The 13,163-nt window shown below is 35.6% G+C and overlaps 1 protein-coding gene across 2 annotated transcripts in view; it reads right to left on the bottom strand.

The window, feature by feature from the left end:
* Positions 1-13,163, bottom strand: part of PTPRD (protein tyrosine phosphatase receptor type D) — a 498,410-nt gene that overhangs the window by 71,722 nt on the left and 413,525 nt on the right. For both annotated transcript variants that reach the window (XM_087444573.1, XM_087444574.1), the window contains exon 23: positions 87-210. In XM_087444573.1, coding sequence (XP_087300699.1) covers positions 87-210 — 124 coding nt within the window. The remainder of the gene's footprint in view (positions 1-86; positions 211-13,163) is intronic.

Consider the following 13,163-nt stretch of genomic DNA (forward strand, 5'->3'; position numbering starts at 1 on the left):
GGCTAAAAATCTAGCTAAAACTATATTTTCATGCACATACTTAAACTCATGAAAATAAAGCTATAAAAATGTCTCCATTGCCTTACCTTCTATTGCTGATAGGAGAACCCGGGAATGGTCATATGCGATTACATTGGCATATCTATTCTTTGGTTTGTTTACTTCCAAGTTTGAATGTTCCCATGTGAACTGCTGGCCTGGGTCAATTGACTTCAAGAGAAAAACAGCACACACACACAAAATCAATACCGAATAACATCAGATTATAGGCATTTATCAAAGGTAACAAACATGATTTAAAAAGAAAATTCTGAAGCCACACTTCATCAAGATGATCCTAGCTGTGAAGCTGAACACTAACATAACCAGCATAACATGAAATGATTCATCACAGTAAAAAACAGCAATAGTCACCACCACTGATTCAAATGAAAAAAAAATCAATATAGATGTTCTGTTAATATTGGACAGGCAGGTGTTTTATTTTTTTACTTTTCCATTTCCTTCTCTGCTGCTGTAGCTTACAAGTTATCTTGGTTCAATATTCCTTCCGGTTCTGTGAACATTATTTTATCTTGATTACTTTGCCCGATTCTTTCCTATCTGGACCTAACCTCACTCTTTAAGCTGATCGGTTTTTCACTTGCTTCACTGGACACAGGCTCCACTGTTCTTTCCTCACCTACAGGATTACGTCTTGACGGCAACTTCAAATTTTGTCTGTTTCTACACAGCATACAGCATCACAAGGCAATCTGTACAAGTCATACAGTTAAAAGTAACAGTAAAGAAGGGAGGTCAGTTAAATCTAATAATCTTAGAACATCAATTTATAACCCAATGCAGATAGGATCTAATTGCTTCTCTATGTATTATTATATGTTTCCTATTTATCATTACCTTAACATGTTTACAAAGTTTGCTTCTTTTTATTCTTTATTTTAAACTTATTTTTTCTGATTTTTAATGCCTTTCCTTGATGTCTTAGTTCAACCAAAGTTATTCAATAATCTAAAATAAATATTGTACAGATAGAACATATAAATTTTTTTATACTTAAAGTAGAACCATTATTTTGAGCCTGGATTTAGTTATTGATTACAAAACTCTGGGGGACTTTTTAATTACCTGCAAATTTATGGAAATCAAAACATCTTTTCTTTTATCATAGGAGACTGACACTTTTTTAAGACTTATAATTTCATGGTATATGGAAATATGAGTTCAGTAATTACATAAACATGATTTTAAATGAGCAAAATCAATTTTCAGAAATAATTAATGATAAATTAGGTTTACATACAGGTGAAATTTTTTTAAAAGTAAAGACACTACGTTAATAGAATTTTTAGCAGTTGTTTTTGATGCTGGGCATTTGCCATGCTTTTATGTGTATATGTAGGACTTGAATGTAAAACATATCCAACAGCTGTTACCGTATGAAAGATGCGAATATTTGCATTAAAAGGGATAGAATTCAGCATCACAGTAAAACTCACAGTGTAAAGAGTCAAGCCTATTAACAGAACACCCTCCAAACATACTAAAATTCTCAGCAGTACAGATTGCAGCCTCTAACTTACTAAGGACCATAAAAGCCCTTTTCCTATCTTAGCCTATGCTAATCTATATATAAACTAGTCAATCACTGAACAGTATTCAGCAAAATAATTATCCAGGTCTTAGAGTCTAAAGAATAATGTAATTAGGGGTCTTTCTAGTTTGTTCTTCCAGGGAAGCTCATCATCTCCTTTACAGAATGTACTCTTCTCCAACTACTCCATGAGCTAAACGGAGCTGAAGCATTCAGATGCCTGGGCGGAAGCCTTCAAGTTAACCTTGAACCTTCTCCACACAAAGAAGCTCCATTCAGTGACCAAGACCTGCCTGAAAAATTTCTCAAATCAGTCTCACATCGACCATCCACTGCCACTCCCCAAATCTGGTCCTTCAGTATCTGATGTCTGATTGGAATCCCTCCGTTAAACCTTCACTTCAATCCATTCTTCATACCAAAGTAGTCTTTCTAAAGCACAATCTGGGACAGGTTAAGTCCCTGTTTAAGAACTTCCACAGGCTCTGGGTGACCTACAGCTTAAATTCGGAAGTCCTTAGCCACAGTCCTACCTACTATATACCATTAGTCATCTTTGTGTCTACAAAGATGGTTCAATATGTGGTTCAACTAATGTTTTTTAAATGAATGGAACTGATGAATAAATGTTGAGAAAAGTTCATAAAGAGAAATCATGGAATAATTTTTCCATATAACATGGGAGTTAGAGAACAGACTACGGAAACTGCAATGTACAGTGTACTAGACTTTAATACTTTAACACTCATTATCATATGGCTTAGTAATTAAGTATGTGATCCTGAAATTACAACTACCACTGATATTCCACTTCACACTGATGAGCATTACTTAGTACATAAGCTTCTTACACATCATTCTCTCAAATATCCCCCAAAGCTTCTAAGCTCACTGATGTACAGTCTTTTTGTGGAATATAATACTCCCTCTGATGGCCTGGTTACACAGACTATGATCACTCACAGATGTGTAAAATGGCATGCATTTAATTTAATGAACTTGCATCTCAAAGACACTGTTAACTCATGTCTATTTCCACTCTTGCCACATATTCTCAGCCGTCTGCATGATTTATTTGATACCTACATTGAAGAGTTTAAAAACTGGTAATGGAAACATGAGTTGTATGTCACATATGTTCATATGCTTAGGCTTAAAGTGTGACCCATGAAGAGAAGACCTGTGAGCAACAGGATAATTATAACAAAAGCTGCCAGGTCATTATGCTTTACATGCAGTATCCTGTTTAATTTTCACAAATGTTATGAGGTAGGTACTGTTGTTTTCTCCATTTTGCAGACAAGAAAACTGAAGTAAAGAAGGATTAATTCCATAAGTCTTACTGAGGGCCTTCTCTGTGGCAGGCACTGTGCTATTTGGGGGTTAAGTAATTTGCTCACACAGCTAGACTCATACATTTAGTCTCAAACCCAGGTCTGTGTGATTTCAAAGCCCAGCTGATAATTAACAGCTGGAATTACTAAACCATGATGCTACTAAATTATCCAGAAGACCACTGTAGAATGAAGAAGCTCAACATATGAAACACACCTAAACATAATTGTCCTTTTTCTCACCAGTCCAAAGGATATTTCTTCCCAACCCATCATCCTGTGTCATTCTGGGGCAATTACATAAGAAATCAAGTTTTAAAAATGAAGTTGGCTTCACAAGGATGATAAAATAGATGGGATGCAGCTTACATTTATACTCCTTTTACACGGATCAAACAAATATTGATTAAATACTGCTGACTTGTCTTTGTGCAACACGTACTCATCCATCTGGATCTATCTGTCTGACTGAACGTTTAACAATACACAGCACAGGTCATTATTTTGGAGCTTGTCAGAATGCTAAGAGAAGTAAACTCAGTAAAGAAGAAAAACTACTGAAAGTAGGGGATGTATAAGAAAATCTTTCATGTTTAGAAAAAAATAAAACTGGTTGAGGAAAATCAAATTTCAATTATCCATGTTAATGAGGCAAAGATATCAAGGAGGAATAAGACCCTAATTCTCAAAACCCAATGTTTCGGCTTTTCTTAGTGCTAGTGATGACAGTTGCTTTGCCTCTTTGTTTTCTGGCTTCTCTTGCTGAGATCTTCTCAAGAAAGAATGAAACGGCCAACACGGAGAAAGAGCAACACGGGTCTTGAGTGATATAGTTGATTTCTACTTCAACCTCATATTTTTGGCCAGCCTACCATGACCCATGCATCCTTCCACTATAAAATTAAGCTAAAGCCATCCCAAAATTATCCAAACAACTTGAAATGCACCCTTGCTCCTAATGGATTTAATTCCTTCCTGCTGTTGGTATTTGGTTTTCCTTCCGGAGCTTGACCTGCAGATATCTCTACTCATCCTTTTGGCTGTTTATCCTAACAACTTTCCGTGGGATACTCCCTCCTTCCCAGCACTCTATCCAAAATTCTACCCTCCTCAGGGGGAATCCTGCCCAGGTCTTCTTCAGCCTCCCCTGAGGGGAATTTTGCAAGTTGGAAATAAAGCAAGCTAGGTCTATTCAACAAAAAGTTGATTAACTGACTTTTTTTAATAATCTATATGAAATTTGTACATTACATTGTCACAGAATTCATAAACGAGAATGTTACTTCATCATATTTACTTTTGTTTCTCCAGGTAATCAACAAAGCCCTTGAAGCCCAAAGCCCTTCATGTACTGGATGAACCTTATGTAGCATCTAAAACTCTACCAAGATGCCAAACCATTTTCCATTGTTTCCCTATCTGCCCACTTGGCACGTGACACACTCCCCCTTCTCCCCTCAATAGCTTTTGACTGAACCATTCTAATGCTAACAGATCTTAAACTCAATGGCTTTGCCTTACTGAGAAAACAGTGAGGAAACAGAAGAAAAATCCCCCTGTAACTGAAGAAAGGGAAAGCCTCAAGTAGATCCTTGCATTTATGTAGTCTTTAATTTGATGGTCTGAAAGTTCTAATTTTTTTTAATCAACTAGAACTTTGTCTTAAAATAGGTAAATGGGGAAAAAAAGCTACATGTAACTGATGGATTTATAATTTTGCACTGTATTCTTGATAAAAAGCCAGAATTAAAATATGAGTATTTATATGCAATAGTTACAATAATTAGCACTTATGTAACATTTACTGTTTTCTTTGTGCTTCACATATATTAACTCATTTTATCTTCACAAAGACCCTAGAGAGTCAAAGAGCTAGTAAGTAGAGAAGCCAGATTCCCAAGTCTGATTGCCTAGCCACCATGCTATGCTTCCTCTTTGCCCAAGTTGGAGAAGATTCCTTGATTGTTTCACACATGCCTTTCAATTGTTCTCTTGAAACACAATGCAAGGAAGGTTGGGAACAAAAATCTCTATAGTGCTTCTTATCTATATTTATAATCTTAAGTTCAAAACAAAAGAGTGCTCATAAATTTGCACATCAGATTACGGTCATCCAGTAAAATTACATCCTGATAGAAGAGTGATATTTTTCGATGAGGCTGAAGTCATCACCTTAAAGTCCTTTAAATATGATTCTGCACAATTTCAACTTCTCTACTCAGAAGAAAAATATAATTCACATGTGTAAAACACCATACAATACTAGTTGCTCTGTGTTCCACTTCTCACTCCACCAAGAGAAAAACCTCAAAATATTCCCTTTGGAAACTCATCAAAGAGAAACCACAAAAAAAATACATCCTGTTTTTGTGTGTGCTTTAAAACAACTAACAAAAATTTAATTATATAGAAGAAATAGACCAGCTACTTGAGTAGCCAAACCATGGGTCAAACTAACCATCCTTTTTACAGAGAATTGAACTTTCAATGACCTTACCCTCCAGAGAAATCCTATCTTCCCACATAGCTCCCCATCAGTAGGCTCATTTGGTTCTTAGTGGGTTCCCAGATATTCTCAAGTCCTTTCTGAAGTTTAGAAGAGGAGTCTGCCATTGACTGTGTATTTCAGCAATGAAGGTTTTTTTCATTCTTATTCGTTCATATTCTCTTTCTCCCAGTTTGAAAATGGTAAATTAATATGTATCCGTTCGAAAAAGACCCGCGTTGGCATAGTTGGGAAGGGCTATATTTTGCACAATTAGCGAAGGCCTGCAATTGGCATAATGAGTACTTTCTTCAAAGAGAAGAGCATCAGTTCAGTTGAATCCAATGACGCTTTAAAAACTAAAATGTGAGGAAGGGTGGAAAGTATGGTGATGAGCAAGTCTGGAGGTTGGAGCCCTGGGTGCTAGCTTTCTCTTTGCCTCTGGTTAGCTTTGGCAAGTCATGTAACTTGGGTCTGTTTGCTCTGTGTTTCTTTTTCCTGTTAACGTCATCCCAGTGCCAGGTTTGTGCTCTCATTTTCTGTTATCTCTCTTTATCCAATCAGTTATCAAAACTTCCTAAGACTTTCCCCTATAAAAGCACGTCTGATCTAGCAACTGAAGGATCAAAATAGAGACTTTTCAAGACTCTCAGTGTTAACTAATGAATGGATGTGGGAGTTCCGCACCTTCAATGGAGGAAATATGTATAGTTTATAAACATACCACACTCATCAAATGCATCAAAAAGTGTTTCAATCAGCTATTTTTGTATATAGTTAAAATTTTTTCTTCAGATAAGATTTTTCTTCAGATGATAAAATTGCAATAACTTTATACATTGTCTAAGGGTTTGATTTGAAATTCTGATCATAAATTATTATGTAACAAATACTTATAGAAAATTACCTAAAGTAATAATTTCTTTATTTACATTATTAGAATTGATATGTAGAGAAGCAAAAAGGAGAAACTATACTCATAGTAAAGCATTCAGCCCTATGAGGTGAGTAAATATTTGAGGCAATCCTTTGATAAACATTTTCTTTTAAGTTATATATTGGCACTAAGGATAAGTTAATATTTCTGAGGATAACATTTACTCCTAGAAGTAGAGTCATGTGTCATGTAATGATGTTTTGGTCAACGACAGACCACGTATATGATGGTGGTCCCATAAAATTAGTACCATATAGCCTAGTTGTGTAGGAGGCTATCCTGTCTAGGCTTGTGTAAGTACACTCTATGATGTTTGCACAATGACGAAATCCCCTAACAACTCTTTTCTCAGAACATATCTCTGACATTAAGCAACACATGACTGTACATTTAACTTATCCTAATTACCATGGATTCAAAATGACAAAAAACAACAACACAACAACAACAAACACTGGATTCTTTCTCAACTCAGTAGGACAAAGCTACATAATCTCTAGAATGCAGATAAGCTATTTTACTACTTTATATGAGTGGCTGTGGAAAAGATTATTTTTGAGAGCCCTTTCAAATAAGGTTCAAAAAAGATGATATGACTTTAAGATCTGAAGATTTAAAAGTCTAGATTTATTATAACATTCTGTTTTTTAATGTGCCCAACATTTTCCTTGGACATATTTCCTTGGAAATGCAAATGTGTCCTGCATTTCCTACTGAAGGCAGAAGACAGACATTCCTAGTCCCCAAAGGGAATGTTCTAGAGGAATGATCTAAAGGCAGTGATACATTTTAATCCTAATGTTTTAGGTTCAGCTATGTATCTCCTACATCAAATTAAAGTGAATAATAAGGAAGGGATGGACAGAATTATAGTTGATGTTCTTAAAGAGTAGAGGTTCATGGAGAATCATTCTGCAAATATAATTCACAGACTGGGATCTCCGATGTTATTTGGAAAAGCAAAATGAATTAAAAATTTTCCAGACAGTTTGGGGCAAGATAACGTTATTAGAAATTTATTAAACTGCTCTGATTAAAAAGATAAAGTTGATTGAATTGGTAGAAAGTAATTATAATGTTTATAAAAAGAATTGTGTACAGATAACAAATAAAATTATCTATTAAATGCAATCAAAGTGCAGCATTTAACTGAATAATTCACAATGGCATCCTTTCTTTTCCATGAATAATGGGGCACTAGCTTTTGGCAGTGAATTAACAGGATGAATGCATTAACTCCTCACCACTTTTGTAAATGTTGACACATCTGTGTAGACCAAAAGTATTAAGTGAAATAATACATGTAAAAGACCTGATGTGAAGTTATCACTAAAAGAGTGGTAGATATTTTACTTTCTCCTGCCTCCACTAACCTACTAGCGTAAGAACATCCCTGCTTTAAGACAATTTCAGAAACCAAGGAATGTCTGCTTTCTCCCTAATATTGTGTATCTTCTTTGATATTGAAGCATAAAACTGAGGCAATTGCCCAGTTAATGTAGGCAAAGAAATACATTTCTGCCCTCTCCCTTACTACATAACAACATGCTCATCTATACAATTTGGAACCTGATCTACTGTTTTGGCAAAGATAACAAAAAAAGAATACAAGTAGCTACATATATATTAATACTGGACACCTGACCATTCAGAAATCCAGTGCAACAGTAGATTCAAAAGAAAAACCAATCGATGAATGAATAGTTTGGTTTTGTAACTATTGTGTGACTTATACTAGAAAACCATTTTATGAACAACAGTATAAGATAAATAAGGAAGATAAATCAACATCTTGGTTTTTGAAAGTTTGATTAGTTGAGTTTTAAGTGATAACACTAATTCTTCTTTATCTAATATAGAAATTTCTAACCTAATTTTAAAACACACTAATTTTTCCTCTTATTTTACTTTGCATCCTGTAGACAGATATTTTAGGCTTTCAGCAATGCCTTGCTTGCCATTTAATAAAAAGCTTCTTCGTTAAATCTTTGTTTCCTCTCTCATATTTATTTTCAGATATGAGAGGAAAAACAAACGAATTTCCAAGTTGAAATATGAATAAACTTTTGTGAGTGTCTAGTCAATGCCTTTCAAATCTTATTTTCTGGTTCAGAAAAATAAAAATTCCACATCTGAAATGAAGTCAGAAAACATGATGCTTCCTCAAGTCTGTGATAGAATACAGAAAATCCCAAATAATCACTTAAAAAACTCTCCCACTCCTTTCCATCCTCAAATGTATTGAGTGCAACTATCTAGGTGAAACACATGAGTTTCCACCTGTGTCTTTGGGGCATTGTATATACACCAAGAACCTCTTGCTGTTAATATCATTACTCCTTACAGGTAAGCTAACAGTACACCATAGTGAATACAGGCTTCTAATTAAAGACACACAGGTTGATCACTACTACTTATACCCACGGTGCTCATGTACCTTAGAAAGTATTTACCATACAAAGTGTCACATATACTTTCTTACAGATGACAAGCAAACCAGAAAGACTAGAACAAACTCATACTATCTAGACTTTTAGAGTTTAATTTCTTTCTAAACTAAAACATTAACTTCAAAGGTTTGTTTTGTTTAAAATGTATATTGGTTTTATAACATAAAATTAAAGACTATTCCAAGTAAGATAATATATTAAAAAAATGTCAGTACATTGATAATTTTGTATATTAGCCCTCAGGAAAAAATTGGAATCACTTGAGAACATTGCTACATGGGTTGTAATTTATCTGATATTGTATACTTAGGGTTTAGCATATAGTTGATTTTAAAATGTATTTGTAGAATGAATGGCTGAAACACATTATAGGTAGGACATGTGGCAACAATGACTTTTACCCTAGAACCTTAGAAATAGTTAAATAAGTTTCCCCTCTGAAGATGTGACTATAAAGTAAACATATATTTATAGATTCCTGTAGATCTATAGGAATAGACCAGAGATATATAAAATCATTTTAAATAAACAGAATGGCTCCTAGGTTCACACTTGGCTGTAACCTGATTCCTGATAAGAGCTGCCCTTGACTTTGGCACATGTGAAATTCATTCCAAGTGAACACCTGTTAACAGCCTTTCATACCATGATTTCTAACCTTCGTATATCTACTCACTATTCTGAAGGATCACATAGCGGCTGCTTGCCAGGTGACAATTCTGTATAGACCATATTACCAAGTTTTCTGTACAGCAGTAATTGTTTGTACAATTAACTAACTACTTTTTATTTTTTTTATTTTTTGGCGAGGAAGATTCGCCCTGAGCTAACATCCATTGCCAATCCTCCTCTTTTTTTGGTTGAGGAAGACCAGCCTTGAGCTAACATCTGTGCCAGTCTTCCTCTATTTTGTGTGTGGGATGCTTCCACAGCATGGCTGATGAGTGGAGTAGGTCTGCACCAAGGATCTGAACCCATGAACCCGGTACACCAAAGCAGAGCACGCGGAACTTTAACCACTTAGCCACAGGGCCAGCCCCCTTAACTAACCACTTTAATACAATGGGTTTTTTTTTTTTTTTTTCCATTTTTTTAGTTTGTTTGTTTTAACAACTGTGCTCCTCAGAGGTCTCAAGGCCACTATGTTGGGAGTTGTGGGGAGAGTGGAAGGATCCTCATCAGATGGAAGGACAAACAACCCAGAATTGAGCTCAGGTTTAGGCTGCGTTTGAGTTGGGGGGGCCTTATATCCTAATTTAGACCTGCTATCCCAGCTTAATTATTCATAGGACGATCTTTCACTCTCAAAGCATCCCAGTTTGGGCAATAAATTGTATGACCACCCCAGGTTAGAGCAGGCTCTAACTTCCTTGTATTCATATCTATATCTTGGGATCTCCGTGAGCTTCATGATACAGTGTCACAATCATCACAGCCAGGTGAGTATGTCCATGTGGAAAGAGAGCAAGAGAGAGACAGACAAACAGATGGAGGTTCTGCTAAATATTAAGTTCACTTACAAACTCTATCACATGGACAGGTGGATGGGGGAAATTAAAGATGATAATTTCCACGGGACGACACCTGGCTCTATGTATCTACTCTGCTGATGTAAGAATGAGATAGTAAAGCCAGAATGAGAGAAGGTGTCTGGCCTGTCACTTGTTCAACTTATCTATGGAGCTGTATAGAACAGACAAAAAGGAGGAGAGCAGAACATGTGATTCTTAACACACATTTACCCTGTCTCTACTAAACCAACAATTTAGCATATTCAGATTATAATTCTTTTCCTTCTTGTGGGGCAGGGTGGAGGATGGGAGGAACAATTTAGCATATTCAGATTATAATTCTTTTCCTTCTTGTGGGGCAGGGTGGAGGATGGGAGGAACGTGGGGGTGCATAAGCTGGCTGGATGTGCGTTCAACTGTGGAGGAAAAGAACAAAGTCAAAGAACTGACTTTATACTTTGGTAATTCTATAGACATAATATTTAATCTTTTGTTTAACATAATATTTTAAAACTATGATTGAAAAATGAGGTATAATTATGCTATAATTTCTTTCTTGTTTTTAGTGCTCTGGAAATAGAACCATAGACTTATTCTATTGCTTGAATATTATACAATTCAACCATCATACATGTCTTCAAATATAATATGTTCTAAAGTATGAAAACATATTAGCATTCTTAAAAAAAAATCTGTCTATATTAACATATCTAAAGAAATGCTATGTTAGTCAGGAAGTAACTCATAGACACATAGAAATTGGAGGATCAGAGAGGATGATGACCATGATGATCTGGTCCTCTCAGAAAGATGGTAGCATCCAGTCATCACAGCTTGAAGACAGGGCCATTAAGATCACATAGCTAATGAAAGTGAGGTCCCCAGTACCCAAACCCCTCAAGTTTACAAAACTAACCAGGTTCTGGAGTAAAGTGACCTTACGAGGGTAATTTCACGGTCTGAAGGCCTGGCTTGGGATCACTTTGCCTTCCCCATGTGACTCACATTCATCCCACTGTGCACCTTCTTTCGGCTAAAGCTAGTCACTGATCCACAATCTCCTAGGGTTAGACACTGGAGGTGCTGTCAGGCACGAAACTTCCTAAAAGCCTTGAAAGTGGAAAGCAGGTCCTTCCCCTGGATAAAGGTATAGGACGGCCACTGTAGAATCACTTATAATAGTAAAAATATATATATAACTTTATTACAATAGGAGACATGTTACATGACTTACAGTATGAAAAAAAGTATGAGGCTATTGGATTGTTATGTATCTGATGTAAAGATGTCCACTTTTATTGCTAAGTGAAAAGAAAAATTATACAACTACTATTGTTAAAATATATACATATATACACACACACTGCATACAGACACAGATAGATAGATATGGATACAAACATATATATATAAACCTAGAGTGTTATACATAAATGCTACCAGTACTTATCTGTGGCATGTGGGGATTAACAATTATTTTAATATTTTATGTTTGTTATCTGTGCTTTCTAATTTTTCAATCTGTGAATATTGTACTACTTTCCAAAATGGGGGGAAAAGGCGAGTTGCAGACCACTCTTCACACTTGCACAGTGACCCCTCTTATCGTGTTAGAGGCAGAGGGAGCAGATTATAGGACTCAGCACTCTGGAGGGTATTTTGTTAAATCCACGTCAAGTTTTTCAATTGGTTTCTACGGTCATCTATGGAAATAAAGCTCAGTGTACATTTATGACCAAGGGAAAATACTGAAAGCGCCCATGCGAGACTAGATTGTCTCCCTCTAACCTCATCAGAGAATGGTATTGAGAAGTAATCAGGTTAAATTACTTCTGATTTTGATGATAATGATGATGATAATCATGAGTTTATCCTCATTATGCACTGAATCTCATGTAATTCTTAAATTTAGGTAGATACTGTTATCTTCATTTTATGAATAAAGAAATTGAGGCTTAGAGGAGTTTAAGACGCTTTCCAAAAGTCACCCTGGTAGTCTGTAAAGTACTGGAGCTGGGATGTGAATCCAGGAATTTCTAACTTTGAAGTCTGAGCTCTTAACTACTACACTCTAATACATATATATAAATTAAAACTTTAAATTTACTATCATAAAGTTCAATTCCTTATTTCAAAACTGTGGACAGTAAGGAAAATAGATTAAATACCAGACATCTCAGTTTGGTTAGTGATACATTCATCCCACAATACTTCTTATTTCCAAAATTTTTTGAAAATGAGAGACAAGCTATAGCTTTCTATACGGTTAGATTTTAACACAGCTCTTATCCAATTAAAAAGAGTGGTATCAAAGAGACACAGGATTTCGATCTCTCTCATTCCCACCCTCCTAACCACATCCCCTCTCCTATTTTTTCCTCTCCCTCACATACAAACACATGCTCCACAAATGTTGCAGGAAAAGAAAGCTGATACACATTTATTCCTTGGAACTGAAAAGCCACAATGGGAGTGAAGGATAGAGTAGTATTGGCAGAAACTACTGAGAATGGTGAGAGACCAATAACTCATGAATAACAAGTCTGTACTAATAGTTGTAACGACTATTCTAATGGTTTAATGGATGGCACTTTAATAAGATTTCTAGTACAATCCTTCTGAAAGCTTGTCTTCAATAAATCTGTCATTAACAAAGAACTGAATTGCTTCACCACATAACCGTAGTTTACTGAATCTGAACACAAAAAAAATTATGACAGTTGTCATCCTATATTACCATCCTTGTCTCAAGTATTCTGTTAACTATTGTGAGAGAGACAGCTACAGGCTCAAAACGTAGCTTGCCAGTGAAAGAGGCGTCTTTATACTAAGAGGATGCAGTAGACATTAAA

Source organism: Ceratotherium simum, chromosome 20 (genome assembly GCF_057802395.1).
Source record: "Ceratotherium simum simum isolate JZ-2026a chromosome 20, ASM5780239v1, whole genome shotgun sequence".
In the NCBI taxonomy this organism is placed as follows: Eukaryota; Metazoa; Chordata; class Mammalia; order Perissodactyla; family Rhinocerotidae; genus Ceratotherium; species Ceratotherium simum.